At 41.6% G+C, this 20566-nt stretch overlaps 1 protein-coding gene across 1 annotated transcript in view; it reads left to right on the top strand.

Annotated features, from left to right (window-relative positions):
• The window catches only part of Dok5 (docking protein 5), a 65564-nt gene that overhangs the window by 29311 nt on the left and 15687 nt on the right, over positions 1-20566 (top strand). The window contains exon 6 of the mRNA XM_013024296.1: positions 10716-10851. Coding sequence (XP_012879750.1) covers positions 10716-10851 — 136 coding nt within the window. The remainder of the gene's footprint in view (positions 1-10715; positions 10852-20566) is intronic.

Genomic DNA, 20566 nt, shown 5'->3' with positions numbered 1-20566 from the left:
AGTGTTTTATTTGCCTTGCCTTCGCTCCTGTGCCCTCTGAGCTGAGGCCCTGCTACTTTTTAGAAAAACACTGATATATTTTAATGTAAGAGTTTCCAAATGACCTTCTGTATATGGCCTAGAATTACATTCAAGTTGAAACCAATCAACTTACGACATTCAGAAGAAAAAGGTTGTTCAATGATATTAATGGGATGCATTAATTGGATGTTATTTGTCAAATATTATTTCCTGAAGGAAACTGGTATGTGATGTAAAGGTTGTAAAACAGAAGTTCTGTCCACTGCCCATGACTCTAACTCATGACAGTGGATGACAGTAACACACTGTTCAATTAAGCTGTTTACTCTCTTTTAAATGGAGCAGAATTATTGAAATTTTACTTTTCAGAAATAGGAGCCATTTCATGTTCTTAGAATTATCCTTGAAAGTTTTAAATTTCTTCTTTCTTGTATGTGTCTTCTCTGGTATATTTTATTTCTTTTTTATATTCTTTTTTATTGTCAAAGTGATGTACAGAGGGGTTACATTTACAAAAGTAAGGTAATAAGTACATTTCTTGTCAAACTTGTTACCCCTTCCCTCATTTTTTCTCCTGCTTTCCCTCCCTCCACCTTCCCCACTCCATTTTATTTCTTGATGAATCCCCCAGACAATCAAAAGAAAAAAATCCATCATACATTAAGAAAATAAATGTTAATGTTCAGAGCAATACCCTTCTGGTCAGAACTACATATTTATTATCCTTTGGGATTATTCCTATAGAAAACTGAGGATTTGCTTGGTCAGATTCATATATTTCCCCTTTATATCTCAGAGGTTATCATTATTAATTCATTATAACCACTGAAGTCTAGACATTGAAAATGTCTTACAATAGAACTAGACTTTTCCATTGCTCATATACTTCATATCATTCTCCATCCTTATTCTCTGTTGATGTGTTTGATTCTGGATTAGTCCAAAAGTTCAAATACAACTATTCAAGCATTAATTTTCTCCCCATGGTGTGAGATTTTCTCTCTGTGGGAAATTGTAATAGGAAAGGAACATGACTTTATTATTTTAAGAGCATGGTTTTTGGTGGCAACATCTGAGGGCCAAAATCTAAGTAAATTTAAGCAGTATCATGACTACTTGAAACATTTCTTTTTGAAATTACCTCATTGATTTTCAAGGTATATATAGAATGAATATTAAGTTTTGATGTAAAAGTTTAATTCACATTGAAATCTAATAGCATTGCCCAAGATCTATGAGATTCCTTAAAAGTTTTTTTTTATGTTTTCTCTTGAGTGTTAAAGGAAACCACAGAGATATGTAAGCAAATATATTTAAGTCTGTGTGTGCATAGTGTGTATGTGTGTGTGAGCGTGTGTATGTGTGGTGTATATGTATGTTGGAATTAAGTTCATATGTTTTAAAGGATGGAGAGGCGGGTACGCATATGGGTTAGCAGTGAAATAGTTCAAGACAAAGGATTGTTGAGTAAGAAGTACAGACATATTGGGGACATAAAGTTCAGAATCACTTTAATGGTTGTTGACCAAAAGCCATAAAATTATGACTTAGAAAGTGAAAACCATTCTTTCCATGATTTTAATGGCTCCCTTATGGTCTTTCCTTTGGGGAATTTCATCTCGCAGTTGAGTGGTTATAATACCTATAAACGCTGACCATTCAATGAGGGGCCTCCAACAGTTAGGAGCATAGAATACTTCTTGATCTTGAACAGCAGTTTTATTAACTCATCTGCTTTACAGGGCTGATAAAGCATGGATTTTGAATGATCAAAGAGAAGAATATGGGGATTATGTTCTTAGGATGTTAACTCATTTCTCAAGAAGCACAAGAGGTATAAGAAGCACTGGTTCATGAGTCAGAGAGACCCAGGTGCTCATCTCTAATTTTTATTAGCTCATGACCTTGGACAAAAGGATTGAGTTCAGGTGTCGGTCCATCTAATAGCTTCCACGCAGGGCTGTAGTAGTGAAAATAATGATTTGTGTAGATGACTTACAAGGGAGCTGTGCTCCTCCTGAGTATATTTGACATTCTATTATGATTATTTTTTGAGCCGGACCTGGTTTTGCAGGAAACCAAAAGCATTAAATGCAGACAGGGCAATATTACTACTTTATGTTTGGTCTGAAACTCAAATAAAGATGAACTTTTATAGTTACTACCAAGATGCTCAGGATAATAAGATCATTTGTGTTCCTTTGGGCATGAAAGTTTCACATCTGCCTGCTTTTATTAGTGAAGATATTTTTTCCTTTGCTATTTTGGGGTATGTTCAAAACAAGTCAGCTTCACATTAACTGAGATAATGTTCTCTCTCCCCTTAGGAAGTGAGCAGGAGTGAAACTAGGTACCAGGTACCCAGTGTTCACATATCCAACATGAATCTGCCAAACTTTAAAAGTGTGTTTCTATAGGACACAGGGCTTTTTCTTTCCAAAAAACTTGGGCAAAGATCTGTTCACAGTGGGCTGATTCTTGCTCAGTGGCTTCAACAACACCAACAGTGGTGCACATGTAAAAAATAAGACTGGGGATTGAGCTGGGAAATAGAAGTACAATTCCGCCACATACTGGCTAAGGGAATTTCATACACGTAAAGTAGTACCAGTGTCTCATTTATCCTCAAGATTGCTATGGAGAGTAAAGGCACGGGTGAAAATATGTGGGGACCCAATGGGTAGTAGGCTCAAGCCAAACTGCTACAGGAAAGAAACTCACTGGCTGGCCAGACTCAAAGTCCAGAGGGGAGAAAATGGAAGGCTTCAGGCTTGGCTTGATTCAGCCTCACAATGATGGCTCGAGGTTTCAGTTGTGAGTTCTGTTTCTTGGATGATGTCTTTATTCTGGCTCCAGATAGTGACTTCCAGGAGCTTTGGGATCTCCCCACACTATCAGCCAATAGAAGATAAAAGAGTAGCCAGTCACTACTGCCTTCAGTATTACATTTGAGCACTGTACTGTATGCTTTGCCCAAAGTCCACAGGACACAAGTACAATGGGGAAGTTCTCCCAGGGAGTAGAGTAGGCTTTACTTCTATCAGAAGGGGAATGTATTTGAGGTTTTCAAGAACTAGCCAAGTATGTCCAATGTAGCATTTATTTGCTTAAAGCAAATAAATCCTACTTTACCCTATTTTGGCAGTATTGAGATTTGAACTCAAAGCCTTGTGCTTGGTAGGCAGGTACGCTACAACTTGAGCCGTGACCTGACCCTTTCGGTGCTTTGGTCAGTTTTCTAATAGCATCTCATGGTCATGTCTGGCCTGGCTTGGAGCATGGTCCCCAGGTTTACAAGTTGGGATGACAAGTTTACACCCCCTTGCCCAGGGTATTTTTTTATTGACTGAGAGAAGGTCTTGTGGTCTTTTTGGCCTGGACTGGCCTCCAACTGTGATCCTTCTGATCCATCTTTTCCTCCTGAGTAGTTAGGATTAAGTGATGAGCCTCCGTGCCCGGCTGCAATTCCACTGGTAGTGATGCTAATGTTACTAAATAGTGGAGCCGTGACTCTCTGTCACTTCCTCAGTCTATGAATCACCCTTTTCCACTCTTTAATTAATTAATTAAAATTTTGAGACAGGATCTCCTGCATGGCTCCAGCGTGCCCAAGAACTCCAGGGATTAAAGCATACATCTCAATACCTGATTCAAATGCTCGCTATAAACTTCTAAGAAGGATCCCTTCTACTGGAGGTCAGCCTTGTTATTAATTAATATCTGCAGATCTAATAAAGAGAACTCATACTGATATTCCCAGAGCTTCCTAAAGCCATTAATACTTCTGATCTTAGCAGAATTATTTAACCCTTCATAGAAGCTGTCTCAATATGTATGAAAAAGGTCTTCATCAGTAAGCCCCAGACTTGCATATCTGAGTGATTTGAATATGTCTTCCAAGCTGTGCACTAGAATACAAATATTCTTGAGTTTAATGGGAGGGCTCTCCTATTTGTTCTTTCCTTTTGGAGTATAAAGCCAGGAGGACCTATCTCTCCTGGGACCTGGTAGACCATGAATCATTTGGTCTTAACACTATTTCTCCTGTCTCTCCTCAGAATGAGCAAATCTGACTGTTACTACATTTTCCATAAAGAAATTCAGTTAATTTCTAAAATTTGTGGCCAAGTGCAGTTGCACAATTTATTGCTCCTGGAGCTAAGTAACTACTAGCGTTCTGAAAGCCACAAAATGCCTTTTTTTTTTGGTCATTTGTGTGGCTTGAACTCAGGGCCTGGGTGCTGTCCCATGAGCCTCTCTAGCATTCTATCACTTGAGCCACAGCACCACTTCAGTTTTTGAGAGGTTAATTGAAGATGAGTGTCATGGAGACTTTCCTGCCTGGGCTGGCTTTGAACCACAATCCTCAGACCTCAGCCTCCTGAGTAGCTAGGAATGCAAGCATGAGCCACAGGTGCCTGGCAACATTGCCTTCTGTGTTTGAAATACTTTTCGCTTTTCATTTGGTCCTTTCCACTTCAAGGTTTTGGAGCCACACTTAAGCAGACCTCTCTCATCAAGGGCTTGGATTTTCTATGGGAAGATCCAACAAGCTTTAACTGCGGCTACATCCCCACAGAATCTCTTCGGAATGCTGCTGTTTGAAGGAGGGTGGCAGGTGTCCAGTGAATGTCCTTGTTCATTTTGCAGCTGGCTGTGAGTGAGCATGCTTCAGTGTCAGCCTCTGCCTCACCTCCTGACTGATTTAAATTAATATCCTGGGTTTTGCACCTGCTGGAGTGAGAAAAGCTCAGGTGACATTTGGCAGAACTGGCTGAATAATTTCCATACCTGAGTGCCTTTCTCCATCAGTTGAGGAATCTCTCTGGTGCTTTTTGACACTGTTTTAAGGGAACCTTAAGCTATGCCAAGAATATGTGAAAATTCAAATTGCCTATTCAAATGCTTTCCTTAAATGGAGTGCAAGAATTTGTTTTTTTTTAAGCTTGTCCTTTTGGATATAAAAGCATCTGAAGAGACTTGGAAAAGAAATCATAGCTTTCTTGGATAGTTTTTCCTCAATGTGAACCAACTGTTGAGATAACTTTTCATGGAGATGGAAAAATGGTTTCTCCTTTAATTGACAGTCTTACTGGTATCTTTAGTACATTCACTATTTGTCTTCTTGGTTCTTAGCTACTTGTAATTTTCTCATTTCTGAATTATTATAGATGGATGTACTCTTAGTAAAGGGTCAGAAACAATTGAACGATATCTGTATAGGAGTTTTTCCTTTGATCGGTGGCGGTGATAGGATGCTGGATTTCACACACTGCCCCTCCCCCCTCCATTGGAAGAAATGAAATTCTCCTCTTCGCTTCTGTAAGGAGCCTAGTGTAGCCTTCCTCCTTCACTCTCACTTAAGTCCTCTCCTATGCTGCTGTTTTTGAGAGTGGCGTATTGTCTTGTTTGTTCGGGAATTTTGTCTTCTTTTGCTATAATTCACACATCTGGGCTCAAGGTTTGTGAAGGTTGATCAGTGTAGGTGTGGAGTCTGAGCAGTAATGTAGAACTTAACTGTAAGTGGAAAAGATTTGGGGCTTCTGATGGCAGAAGGGTTCAGCACTGCGTTCTTCCTGGAGTCTACTGGTGGCTTTCTGAAACTCATATGCAAGAGATCAGGGGCTGGGAAGTTGGCTCAGTGGTAGAGTGCTTGCCTTGCATGCTTAAGGCCCTGGGTTCGATTCCTCAGCACCACGTAAGCAGGAAAAAAAAGCCAGAAGTGGCGCTGTGGTTCAAGTGGTAGAGCGCTAGCCTTGAGCTGAAGAGCTGAGGGACAGCACCCAGGCCAGAGTTCAGGCCCCAAGACCGGACCCCCCCCCCAAAAAAAAAGAAAAAAAAGAAACCATAGTCGTGTTGCTGATATGGCCTGTTGTTCCTCATTCCCATTTATCTCTAAAAGGACTTTGGTTATGAGAGCACTCATAATCATAGTTGAGTTGCGGAGGCGTGTGTGAAAGCAGGAGGGAGTGTTCCCTTTTCTACTGTGGGTTCTTTCTGTAACTGGCCTCTTCAATGCCATCTCAATCAATGCTCATCATTGCATGCCCGTTCCCTACCAGACACTGGGCTGGCCGAGAGCCTTGGAGACACACAGAACAAAGCCACACTGGTCAGACGCTTAGCTAGGGTCTCTCTACCTCTGATATGGAATATTCATGTGTGAAATCCCTAAGGAAAGATGGGCTTTTTGACCTCTGAGGCACGGTTAGGTGCTGTTCAACCTGCCTCGTCCCACGGTCATCCTACTGTAGGTGATAGTCTTGGGGCACATGCAATCCTTTTGGTGTGGGTTGATACTGCAGAGCTCCAGAAAGGCCTGGTGACCTGAGCTACTCCTTTGTCCATCCATTATCCACCCCCTCACCCCACTTGCCTGGCGTGTAGAACAGTGGACCAGACTTCTTTGTCCTTATGAAACTTACACAATGAAGGAGAAGGGTAAAGACAGTGATCTACATTTGAAAAAAAATGTAATGGATTCAGTGCCTTCATGAAACACATGAAGTAGGGTTTGATTTTCCTGGCTCAATGATGTTGGAATTTATTACAAGAAGTGAAACAATGAACCACGTTAGATCTGGAGGGCAAGCATTATATCCAGAAAGAGGATAGAAAAGAAAATGGAGCCAGGGGGCTGATGTGACTGAGCAGAACAAATTGTGGGGAGGGGGGCATAGTGAGGGATGAAGTTGGTTTGCAGTCTTAAATACCCATGGGGGTTGCATGGAGTTGGACAACTGGAATTAGAGAGAACATTCCCCAAGATGTCCTCACTTCTGACTTCAGGTATGCTGGTGGATTACCCAAAAGCAAGCTGTCATTTGGCAACTCACTCTTTGCTGAGCCACACACTCCATTCCATTTCATTTAATTCCATTCCATTCCATTCATCTTCATCATCGTGATTCCAGGCTCTTGTTCTGGGATGTGGTCACCCACCGTTCCTTCCAGACAAGATATAGGTGGACTTTCTTCCTGTGTTCTTCCTCTTTGGCTTCCATACTTTTAGAAGGTTAGACATTTTTCTAATTTGGGGCGGGGAAGGGAAAAAACAAAATGCTGAAACAAGGATACAGGATGACCCATTGTAACAATGGGATGTACAAGACATTATGTTGAAAACGAACTTTATAACTTTGGCCAGGGAGGGAGGAATTTGGAGGTGGGGAGGGAAAGGATAGTAGGGGAAAAACAAAGGAGGGGGTAACAATGCTCCATAGGAAATGGACTCATTACTTACTCATGTAACTGTAACCCCTCTATACAGGGTTTTTACAATTAAAAAAATATTAACCAACTTAACTGTGAAGTAAAATGGCTACATATGCCAAAAAAAGAGGTTAGAACAATGACAAGGACAACACGTTTTGATTAAGCGCTCACTGGATGCCAGAGCATTCACTAAGTACAAAACATGCTCTCCTAACTAAAACCCAGGAGATCAGGGTGACCTTGCCACCTCCTCCATTTGAGCTCACTGGGATTGGGGAGAGTGGGTGGAGCTTGTCTAAGGCCATGACTCTTGAGTAAGAGAGAGCTGTGAACAAGACTCATTCTTGTGACCATCCAGAGCGCTAGGAACTAACCTTGTATTTTCCAGAATGTGGGATGATTTTAGGCTACAAAAGCATAATATTTAATGATAGTGATAATATTTAATGATAGTGATTAAGTCATTTCTTTGCAGGTTTTTTTTATGCTTTTGACTAAAACTATGGGCAAAAATTATAATCAGTTCTGGCAGATCTTATACACATCTCAATCTCTTCTAATTTACCAGTTACTAAAAAAGTAAATGTTCAGCTAAGATCTTTGACAAGGGTTAAAAGCAAAAAGATACAGAAAAAGGAAATGGTCCCTAAGAAATCAAGTACGGAGATTTGCTATTTTCATCTTTTATTCTGTGTTGTGTTTTCTGGAGAGAGGAGAAGCAGACATTGCTATGTTAGGTTATATAAGACCATTAGCTTTTTCTTTTTCTTTTTATTCCCATTTTCTTCTTACTGCCTTAGGCCATTAGCCCTTTATGATAATTTGGTGAAGGCCTACAGAAGCATTGTAATGCTTTGTAAAGCTGCTTATCAAATAGTTCCATACAAGGGCCGATGACTAGGTTGGAAGAGCTGTGGGAGGAAGCTAGAAGGACCTTTCGGGAACTTCATGGGAAGGTCAGGTTTTGTTCATTTCACATCTTCCTAGGTCATGCTGTCCTATTGAAGGACACATGCTATCCAACAGATGAACAAAAGTCCCCGCAGTCAAACGAGATATCTAATTTCTCTTCTATTTCAGAGCTCTTCATGCATTTTGTCTCTTTTGACCACTCTGGGGGCCTCGTGGACAGATCTGGTTAATCAAGCCGTTGGAATTTAGGTGACATAGATGAGTTCCCTCAACTCACACCTCTAATATTAACTACTTGGGAGGCTGAGAGAAGGAAAATCATAGTTTGAGGCCAGCAGGGCAGAAAGTTTGCAAAATACAATCTCAGAAGTAACCAGCACATACAGGACCAGAGGTGTGACTCAACATAACAGCCCTAGACAGCCTCGTAAGCTCAAGGCCCTAAGTTCAAACCCCAGTCCCAACATAAAAATAAGGAAAAAGATTTGTCTTAATCTGAAACTGTGGCTTCACTGGAGATACCTTTCTCACTGTGGCTGCGGGCTGGCTGTGGTCTTTGAACAAGACCTGTGTTCACTGTTTACCTCACTCCTCTGCTCCATGATGCTGATGGTCTGAGCAGATTTATCCAGTCACTTCCACTGCCTGAGCTCTGGTGGGCTTTGAGGATGTAACTCCTGGTTCTTTCTGTAAATGTGTGTATGTGTATATTTATGTAATATGTGTGCTTATAGATCTGTATATATGTGTGTATGTGTGTATATATGCTTGCAAGAGGGTGTATTTGTATGTGCACATGTATACACACATATATGATTGTATGAATATGTCTGCATGTGTGCTTTTGTGTGCATGTGTGCATACGTGTGTGTGTGTCTTCAAAATTTCAGGCATAGGAAAGTGTTTTTGATAGTGTACTTGTTTTCATTTCCTTTGTTTTAGATCACAATATTTTAGGAACTTAAATGTCCTTGAAGAAAGAGTGTGGATTCATTATTTTTATCAAAAGTAGAAACTGGATAAAAGAATGGTTTTCAGAGTGTAGATCTTGCCAGTGATTAGGTTATAATACAGACTCAGCAGTCTACTACCTGAGTTAAAAAAGTGATAGAAAAGAAAACATCAGCATTTTTACAAGGTGATAGATCCACAAATAGATAGACACACACCGGGCCACAATGTAAGCATTATTTCTTCTGTGGATTGCAGTTCAATACAACCTTTAAAAACCACTGGATTGCCAGGCTTGAGACACATAACTGCAAAGTTCATACTAATCCATTGTCCTACAAGTGTTTCCAATAACAGATAGCTTTATACCTCTTAGTCTAAGCTTGCCATTTAAGTAGGAAAATAAACAATGTCTGCTTCCTTAGGAGAAACAGCTTCCTGCTTTCCATTCTTAAAGAATCAGTAAGGTTAATTCTTCCTCTTCATGAATTCATGTATTCATATTTGACAAGGTGGTCAGGTTTGTATGGTTGATATATGGGTGAAAGGGGGTCACAGGGGTTAAAGTATTTCCTGTAGGATATCTTCATAAAGGAAATGGAGACTGCCTTGCAGTTGAGTTTTAGCTCTTCATTGGATTAGAAAGACTTAATGACTAAAATCCCATGATCAATTTCATGAGCAAATCCTTTATATTAATGTACTGAAAGAGCTATTTCTTTTGTTTTCTTTTTTCTTCCTCTTCTCTTCCTAATAAAATTCAGGTGGGATAATTTTGACCAGCTTTCCCTATGTGGGAAATTGCCGTATGGCCCTGGTATTGTGGAAAAGTAGGTAGGGACAGACTTTTCTTGTTTTATTGCATGAATTGCCTATTGTACTGCAGTAGATAAATCAACAATAGCTTGAACAGAAGCTTTGCTTAGTTTCCATTGTATAGTTTTTCTGACATTTGTTTGGGTCCTCTGGTTTTTCATGGTCTGGGGTGGACAGGACCATCGTCATAATGTTTGACATCAGTGATCAAACCCATGCAGTTCTTCTGAAGAGCTTTTCTTGTCCTTCATAATCCAACACCTTCATGCTCATTAGGAGAAATTAAGGTAGGTTCGATGCATTGATTCATTGCTGGGTTAGAAAAGTTGGGCGACAATTTCAACAGAGATTTCAGAAATAGGAGAATCCCCAAAGCTCTGGTTGGTACGGTGAGTTAAAACAGAATTGAAGGGAGACAGATCATCCTCTCAGGTTGAAGCTGCCCAGGAGGGTTTCTGGTGGGAAGCCTCTCCTGGGCTGGGAGGAGCAGGAATGCTGGGACCCAGGTTTCCTCCCCAGGAATGAAAGGTGAAGTGCATGGATTATACTGAGACTTGAGAAGGTGTTCTGTCAGGAATCCTTGGTTTTTCTTTGTGGTTAAAAAAAAATCACTCATCCCGGAGTGTTGGTTCCCTGCTTATGGGTTTAGTCATTAACTAGACACTTGGACATTTTGATCGCTGTTCACTTTGTTTAGTAAATGTAAGCAACCATACTAATTGCATAAAGAAACGGGCCTGAGATCTTAGCTCTTGGGACTCCTGGGAGCTGGATTTTCAGTGGCTTCTTTGTCGTTTCAGGATGTGTGAGACTGGTGAAGGGTTGTTCATCTTTCAAACGCGAGACGGCGAGGCCATCTACCAAAAGGTCCACTCGGCTGCCCTGGCCATCGCGGAGCAGCATGAGCGCTTGCTACAGAGCGTGAAAAATTCAATGGTACGTGTGGAATTTCTTCCTTCCCACTCAGTGTCTTCTTGGAGAGTGTACTTGGGTAATTTTGGTGCCAAACAATCTGGCCAGTATGATCTGAGCAGATGGTTTCCTTCTATACTCAGCAATCTGTACTATGGGGACTAGATGCTGTCCTAGGTGGCCAGTTGGTAAAAACTAGGCATCCTTGATCATGTATTGTTTTCTTTGTGATTATTGTATGTGGGTGTCTACCTTAAAATCAATTTGAATGTATGTCAACATCTATAGATACTTATGGCAGAAGTTATTTCCAATGCCAACAGCAGCTGGAAAGAAAGTAAAAATGATTGAAGAGAGAAGAGGGAAACCAAAAGGAATGAGAAAAGCTCATCAAGAATATAGTCGAGTTGGTAACAGTTGGGAATGAACTACCTGCATTTCAAATAGCAACAGGTTTGGGGCTGACATAGCCATGCGTTGCTGGTGCTTTAGTGTAACACAAATAGTGTGTGTGAGAAATATCTATTCAGAACATAGTTCTGCAATACTTCTACTGGCTTAAGAACATACTTCTCCTTCACACTGTATTAGTTCTTGAGACTAAAGATCAGACAAAGTATTATGATATCTTAGTCTCTCATTTGAAGGAAAATAAACTCAAGGAATCTTAAATTCCTTAATTCTGTTAAGTGAACACAATCACACACTTATAGTTGTAAATACCTGGAAAGGGATAAAATCAAAGTGAGCTGGTTTGGTGTGGTAAGGTTCAGGTAGTTTGAATATTTATGATTTATGCCTTTGGAATAGAGGGATTTAAAGGCATATGAGGAGACAAAGCATATCAAAGATGTGACTGTGCCAGAGCTGACCCTGATTTTTCCCCAGTGACCTGTCACAGTGCAAGCTGGGGTTTTAGGACAATGGGGATTAAAACCTTGCAGATATGACAGTGATGGTGGGCTCAAAATGCCTGTCTAAAAACAGTGTTTCAAACCCTTTGCTCATTTAATAAAGTATTGTTCCTTTGGCTACCCCCCCCAAGACCATCTGAAAGTATGTATTTAAAAAACCAACAAAACATTTGTTCTTGCTTATGATGGATGACACAAAAACAGGCAGCAGGCCAGAGGCTGCTGTTGGCAAGGACGTATGTTCATTGGACTAGTGAATGCACCCCATGCTGTGAGGCTTCCCTCACATGAGTGAAGTGGGGTACTCAAGTGTGGGGCACGGGGTACCAGATATTCAGTAGAATGTCATCCTGAGTGAGCTTCAGGGTGTTTCTTGATGAATATCCTTGACACTGCTCATCTGAACCAAGCACATCACCCCCCCCCCCGTAATAATCTAAGGGAGTTTTGCACGATCAGTTTGGAGGCTTGAATAGAACCCGAGAGAGAATTGGCTCTGTTCCATGTCTTGAGTAGGAGAAATCTCATCATCCACTTTGTACTTGAACTTTCACCATCGGCAGACTGCGGGGCGGGGGGTCTCAGGATTTCTCTGTCTTCAATTATGCAAACCAATTACTTATTATCTCTCTCCCTCTCTTCTGCTACTTGTCTGTTTTGGGGAAAGCAAAATGATTATGGACAATGCTGGTAATGTAGACACAGATAATGTAGGGAGCTAGGTCAGTGTGGTCAGTGAGGGACTTAGAATCTCTCCCATGCAGCAGAACTAATTCCAGCACTAACACTGAACTATTCCAACCCTGTGGAGAAGGACAAAATTCTTCATTTCCCCAAGCTCCACTTTTCTTCTTTGTAAGAATGAGAAAGGTAATAAATAGTATTTATCGTAGAGTCTTCCTGCAGCTTTCAGTGAGGTATGCTTGCAATACTTTCAAGACTGTGTAATAAATTTATGTGGAAGGTAGCTGTTATTTTTACTGTTTGTGATAGCCAAGGTTTTGTCACTATTGGTATCAACAGCTGAGCAGATGAGTGGATATGTATTGATCCTAGTAATGGATTGATGATTTCTAGCAAAAACCACATCCATTTCCCTCCCTCCCTCCCTCCCTCCCTCCCTCCCTCCCTTCCTTCCTTCCTTCCTTCCTTCCTCTCTTCCTTCCTCTTTCCCTCCTTCCTCCCTTCTTTCCATCTCTTTTTCTTTTTTCCTCTCCTTCCCACTCTCTCTTTTGCACAGTTGTTTATTGTTTCCTTTTTCATTAAGACTTTATTGGCATACTTAGTTTTACAAGGAGGGTTATTATAACATTTTGATACACACTTTTAGTGTACTGCCTCTTCTCTCTCTCTCTCTCACCCTGCCTTTCCCTCTTCTTTAAGTAATTTTGTCAGGTTTTATTGTGCTATTTTTCTATCAGCGTATAATGTACTTTGACCCTATTCAACTTCATTCGCTCTCTCCATTCACCTCTCCTGCATCTGTCTCTCTGTCTCCTTCTCTCTCTGTGTCTGTCATTAAGTAGAGCAAACCTGAAATCAGGATTGAGAAAGTATAGCATGATTCCATTTGATAGTTTTAGAGGATCAGTTTTGCATGTTGTAAGATAGGTAAGTCACTGGAAGGTTGGATGAATGGATGGATGATAGATGGGGGAGGGGTAGATGGAGAGAGGGAGAATGAGAAAGCCATGAAGTAGAATGCAAATCACTTAAAATGTACAGAGAAGCACATTGCATTAGACTTATGTAGCCAGCACATTAGATGCTTTTAAGCTTCTCAAGAAGTTTTTGTAAAATCACCTTATTTATAAGGCCATAATTAGCATAAATTGGTGCTTGAAAGGCAGATTTTGCGTGCACGTGTTTTTCCATTTTCAACCTCCTCATTATTTCCACTAAAAATTAATCAAGACTGTGTAATTCATTCAGATCATCCCTTTGCAAATTTAACAAGAAAATAATGTCATTTGCTGTTAATTTGCTGTCTGCTTCATGAGTTCTATAAAAATAAATGCACTTTTAAAGGGAGAACACCCTGCTGTATATGCAAGAAGTGAGATTTGGAGCTCCAAGTAAGTTAACTGGGCCCTGTGAAAAGCTTAGCCCATGGGTACTTAGTGCTCAATTAGGGAGAAAAGAGATGGAAACAACATTGCTGGCCTGTCTACTGGGGTTCGTTTGTGCAATTTTCTCTAATACAGAGTAGATCTACCCATGGATCTGGCTGTATTGTCTTCTGGTAATTGCCCTCACACCATTGATAAGTCAGTGGATGGTTGGATGAATGGATGCATGGCTGAGGGAGAGAAGAGATGGAGAGAGGGAGGGGAGGTTGCAATTGGAGGAGAGTGGAAAAGCTCACCTGTGGCCTTAGCCTCATTATCAGGAAGCCCTAGCTCACTGGTCATTGTCACTGTGGTCAGGCTGTCAAGCCTGCAGAGATGGACGGCCCCATGAGACCTTCATCCACCTGATGCCATGTCCTAGCACAAAGCTACAGAGTCATCCTGTGACCCAGAATAGGTGAATAGAGGTCCCACAAAGATGTCCATCTATAAATCCCTAGAACCAGGGATTATCAGGTTTTATGTCAAGAGGGACTTGGCAGATGTGCTCTAGAAGACATGTCCTAGATGATAATAATACTGATAATAAGATAATAATAATACTGGTGGGCGCCGTATTATCAAAAAAGCTGCTGTAACAGGCAAGTGGAACTCGGCTGAGTGAGAGCCAGACAGAGGCCGGGTAGTGATGGGGACTTAAAGATGCTCTGCTGCTGGCTTTGAAAGCAGACAGTGCTCCATGAACCAAAGCATGCACGTGGCCAGTCAGCCCTAGAAAAGCCATGGAAATAGGTTGCCTTCAAAGATCATGGCCTGTAACTGCGGACCTCATGGTTATGACAGCCATAAATCAGGATTTTTTTCCTCTTCCTAATCCCTTTTCCTGGGACAATTTGCCTCACTCCTGTGAGGGGTATTAGAGCACTAATGTTCCCACTGAGCAGGAGATTTCAGAAAAAAATATATATCCAGTTCTATCTAAGAAAACCAAAATGCCTCCAAAAGCAAAAACTCTTCCTTTCTTTTAGCAGGCTTGGTAGCAGTGAGTTTATGTCTTAAAGTTCCTTCTCTACCTTCCCACTTTTCAAATTCAATGCATATCATCGCTTGCTATACATGGGGCGGGTGCGTAGGGGGGTAGTGTCAGTTTGGGGTGGGCCTGGAGAATTAGGAGGAGGATGAACTGTTGAATGCAATGGGAGATGGGAGTAAGAGCTAGCTTGCTCTCCAGTTGCCTGCTTTCTTGCAGGGGAAGCAGCAGAGCCTGGAGACCGCTTGGGTCCTCCCTGGAGCTGTTTAGCTATTTTTTGCCACCATTGAGATCAGTGACAAAGTCTAATTTTGGAACGAGGAGTGGCAGAGCGTGGGATGTTCCTCATTCCACAACTAGGCCCGTCATTTTTAGAATTTCCTTCAAGGAGAGAGCCGCAGGGTGAAGAATGCTTGCCATTTAGCAGGTTTTTTTTTCAGGGGCTACAATGTGGGCTCCATTAGGGGTGACATCCACACCCAGGGTGACTGACCCTGGATCCCTGATTACACACAGGTTTAGGAGTAAAATCTGAGCTGTCCTTTCGCCTCTTTTTACAAAGCTCCTTAAATGGATTTACTTTGAAACTGAATTTCACAAATGAAGTTTGTCAATGAGTTTCTAGAATTTAAGTGACATTCTTCCAGCATTCTTGAAACCAGAACCACTTACACTTGGCCTAATTAAAAAAAGATAAGCTATACATTTATATAAAAGCTATAGAGAACCAAAGAAATCATAAATTGAATGTGATTGCTATTGCAAACATTGAAGTAGACTGCACTGTGGGGTTTTCTGTGTGCAAACACCTCTGACAGCTTCTCTTTCCCTACTGTCCCTCTACACCTCCCCCCCTTCCTGCCCCCAATCACTGTCTACATCTTCTATTTGTGGACTCTTGTTAATTGAGTTAACATTAACATAATTCTTAAAGAAATTACAAGCCTTTTGTTTTTTTACCTCCTAAATTAAAACCTATTTATACTCTGGCACATTACTTATTGAAAAATAAATATGGAATATGCATGTATTACTTGAAAATCCACATGGTAGGCCCTGTGGAGAACACACAAGAAAGCACAAAATAATCTCTTGTGCTTTAAAGGAACTTAAAATTTAGGTAAGGAGCTCAGATTTACAGGCCTCCTAATGTATATAAATGGAGTTCTGTGGGTTCTATTTGCAATGTTCTCCTTGGAGATCATTTGCTCTTATTTATCAAAATTAAATTTGCACATGTTTTTTTTGCCCAGCAGTAATATTTCGAGGAATTTATGTTAACGACTACTAAAAGTGAGGGTGATGTGTGCACTAATGTGTATCTTTCCTTTTGTAAACACATCTGTACTGATCCCTTTCTGCGATAGTATGTGAATGTTCAAGAAATGGCTGACCCAAATGCAGTTCCCACGCTTATTGCTCATAACAGCAGAAATAACTAGAAAGGGGTCAGTCTCCCCCAAAGGGGACTATCTGGGGTGCATGGTGTAACGGGTATTCTGGGAGGAGATTTTAAGTAGCGAGATACCCTGAGTGGTCATGATTATAAGAATAGCAGCACAGGTGAGTGAAATGGGTGTGTGCAGATGAGGCCCAGCAGAGTCAAACCCATTTGCACAGGACTTGATCAACTTAGAAAGTGAGTTCCTCTCTACAAGATATAAATGTACATGCTAATGTTGGCTACTTTGGAAAGATTTGTTGGAGCATCTGGGAAGGGATTTTTTTTTATGTATCACTTAATGTCTCTCTCTCATCTTTTTTAAGAAACCATGGCTACATAATTACATTTGTAGAAATGGACAGAGCAGCTGAATTTCTGGCATGAGGCAGAGGATGGGGGTAGGGGAATGGTAAAAATGTATAATAAAGAGAATGATTTTAAGACCATGTGTGGTCAAATATAAAAGATTGAGAGGGAAATAGATGGAGCTCTACAGAGCCTGTCCAAGGTCAGTAGCATCTTCTTGAGCAGGTTATGTCTGAGCTGAGGTTCAGGGTGAAGAAGTATTATCTGTACACAGCTGCTGCTGCTGGTGCAGAGTGTCGGGTGATAGCCCAGATGTTCCTGGAAAATTTGCTGTGTGAGGCACTGGCCAAGCTTAGCTCTGCACTGGCCTTCCATCTTGAACATGGCCAGTTGATTTGGGCAGTGTGGTACCATTCTGGGGACTAAGGCATCTGAAGTATGTGTCTATACTTCAGAAGTGATGAAGTCTGGGTTTGAATTGAGTGATACAGGCTCAGTGTCAGCACTTGATGCACTATATCCTACCCACAACACTCGATTTAAGTGAACTAAATTAAGTTAAAAAGAGATACACAAAGTTACAAGTACACAGGGTAATTACAGGCGAAAACTGGGTCCTTCCTTAAATTTCCTTTCTATTGGGAAAAGATTAAAAAGGAAAAAAAAACCTAAACAGTTTGTAAGCACTTCCTTTTCTGTATCTTGCCACAAGAACAACACAAAAGAATTTGCCAGGCTGGGAATGTGGCTTAGTGGTGCTTGCCCCACATGCCTGAAGCCCTGGGTTCGATTCCTCAGTACCACATAAACAGAAATAGCTGAAGTGGTACTGTGGCTCAAGTGGTAGAGTGTTAGCCTTGAGCAAAAGAAGCTCAGGGACAGTGCCCAGGCCCAGGACTGGCAGGAAAAAAAGAAAGAAAGAAAGAAAAAGAACTTGCCATGTGTGAAGTGCTTTATTTTTTTATTGTTTCTTTGTACTTAGAGATAGAAAGTCTTGGTTTTTTTGTATGTTTTTTAGTATAAAATGTTGAACAGAGGGGTTACAGTTACATGAGCAAGGGAATGAGTACATGTTTTGTAGTCCAGGCTGGCCTTGTACTCATCATGTTCCAGCTCCATCTTCCCAATCCTTTTACCTCATCCTCTTTCTTTCTTTTTGTTCTTTCTTTCCTTGTTTCTTTTCCTCCCTCCCTCCCTCCCTCCCTCTCTCCCTCCCTTCCTTCCTTCCTTTTCTTCTTTTCTCTCTCTTTCTTCTGCTGGCTAATAATTGTCTAACCCTACCCAGCTCTAAATCCTGGTTCTTAAGCATTCAATTCAAATATGTTTATTTAATGTGTTCCTTTGGCTCTGGTGAATTTACTCCCCCTTTCCTTCTAAAAAGTTATTAAAGGCAGAAGTAATCATCCCTATTGGTTAAATCAGAGGCCACATAAGGTTTTATCTGGAACTAGTCATTTTAGATATACCAGAGGCACCTAAGGGGATTCTGGATTAAGGTTGCCCCGCTGGGCACATTCTTTGTCTGAAAATGTGTCAGCCACAACTAGCAACTGACAACCAGAATAGCACATGGACAGGGCATTCAAGGTGGAGCTGATTTGGCTTTGCAAACCCTAAAATGGTCAGTATTCTGGGCCATCCAGTTGATGGTTTCTAGAGAACGGGAAATTGGCTTCTTAAAACGTTTCTGTCCAAGTATGCATGGAGCTATCCAAGTGTGACATGCAAGTTGTATGTCATATTCCTTCGATGTACTGTGAAACTGTGAAGGACGAGGTGCAAGGTCATCTATTGGCACCAGTTCAGGCAGCAGACTAACATTGGTCTGTGTCTCCAGTGGCCAGACCAGGGCCAAGGAGTTCAGATGACCAAGGATCAATGGGCCCAGACCGAGCAAAGGACACAAAGCACCAATCACATCTTTTCTCTTGTGTCACAAATGCACTTACTTCCATGGAGGGGGAGCATGGTAGGGCCCATCTGACCACTTGGGATTTTTGCCTTGTGCATTAATTAATTAATTAATAATCAATTAAGTAATTCCAGTGGACTGTATGCCTCTGGTGGGCAGGAATGATGTCTCATGTGTTGTTTATAAACTTGACAGGGCATGGGGCTTAATGATCCATTGAATGGACAAAATGGAGGATTCAATAAATGGTTGTAGAGAAAAAGCAAACTAAAGCCAGGATATCAACTTCAGTTTCTTCCCAATGCCCAAACAAAGCTTAGATTCCAAGAGAGCTAACTTTAAATGCCCATGGAAAACTAGATCCCCGATACCCAGTCCTACATACAGGTCGGGGAGACTTCCATGATTAAGAAGGTGTAGGTTACCAGAAGGCAGCAAGGGTTTTGTTTGATGCGTATGGCTGAGGACTTGGATGGGTCTGAAAAAATTGATGCACATCACTTGCACTCCTCACAAACATGCCATTGGTGTGCATCTGGCACATAGAACAAAATGCTGCGTTTCAAAATTTGGCCCCAAATAGTTGCTTTTGTGAAGTCTGCTAGTCAGAGCTGAAAACCACACGGAGCCATTGCTCCAGCCAACTTCTGCACACCGATCCTGTCATCTTTAAATTTATTGTCTTCATCAAGAAAGCAACCTTTCCTTCCCCTTCCTTCCTTCCTTCCTTCCTTCTTTCCTTCCTTCCTTCCTTCCTTCCTTCCTTCCTTCCTTCCTTCCTTCTTTCCTTCCTTCCTTTCTTCCTTCCTTCCTTCCTTCCTTCCCCCTCCCTCCTCACTTCCTTCCATTTCCTTCTTTCCCTACTTCCTTCCCTCCTTCCCTCTTGCCTTCTTCCCTCTCTTTCTCCCACTTCTCTCCTCCCTCCCTCCCTAGTTCTTCCCCCCTCTCCCTCCTCTCTGTTCTCCCCTCCTTTTTCCCTTTCTCCTCGTCTTTCCCCTTCTTTCTTTCTCTCCTCCTCTCTCCTTCCTCCCTTCCCCACCTCAACATTTGAAGAAGTAAGCATCTGCTTGGATCACTCAGTTTCTTGACAGCTCAGTAATACTCTGTGATGCCTTCATAGCAGGCTGACGGCAGGAGTACAAATCACTTTTTGCTCCAAATGTCAGAACCAGGGGCAGGAAGCTGGAGAAGGTAAAGACAGTGATTTGGGTGGTGTGTGTCATACATCTTGTCAGGGTTGGAATCAGGACTCAGCAGCCCATCAGGTGAGGATAGATTTCTGTGACAGTCAGGGAAGAGCATGTGTTTGGAAGGTACTTCATTTCCACTTGAAGGAAGGACCCTGGGATAGGAGAGTCTGTGGGAGCACTCATGTCCTGTTCCTCAGATGACAGGCACATTTCAGTCCCACTGCTGCCTAGACTTGCTGCCAGTTGCCTTGTCTCTGTGCTGTGGAAATGAAATTCATGTGCTTGAACTAAATAGATCTGAGCCCACCTCTTAGGTTCTTCATTATATCCTCAGTACTTTGGCTAAGACATGCTCAGGGCTGTTCTATGAACAGCAGCTCTAGACTTTGAGGTTGGAGCTTACTCCTGGCTGAGCAATTTCCCATTGCGGTAACCTTGAATATGTTTCTTCATAGTTGTTTTCCCCTCTGTAAAGTGGGAATCATATTAGTACATACCTTGCTAAGTGGGATAATTCATGGCATAGTGCCTGCTATCTGCTCAACCCAGAAGCAACCTGAGCTGTAGGGCTCTCTCTCTCTCTATCTCTCCTCTCCTGGAACTGAGTTTGCACTCTTGAGCTTGCTAGGCAGGCATTTTACCACTTGAGCAAAGCCTCCAGCCCTGAGCTGTTCTTGTTGATTTAAGCTAAGAGAAGTTACAGTGGTTAAGAGGAAGATAAATTGTAGAGGATTCTTGTTCCCATTGCTGACTCATTCATCTGTTTGGGCAATTCATTCATCAAGGATACAGTCGTCTCCTCATTCCTGTGCCTCCCGGATGTCTGGAGTCATGGGAGGTGTTAGGTATGGAAGCGTGGAGGAGACGTCTGTCC

This window comes from Dipodomys ordii, unplaced genomic scaffold, assembly GCF_000151885.1.
Source record: "Dipodomys ordii isolate 6190 unplaced genomic scaffold, Dord_2.0 Scaffold75, whole genome shotgun sequence".
Classification (NCBI taxonomy): domain Eukaryota; kingdom Metazoa; phylum Chordata; class Mammalia; order Rodentia; family Heteromyidae; genus Dipodomys; species Dipodomys ordii.
This window is presented reverse-complemented; position numbering and strand designations above follow the sequence as displayed.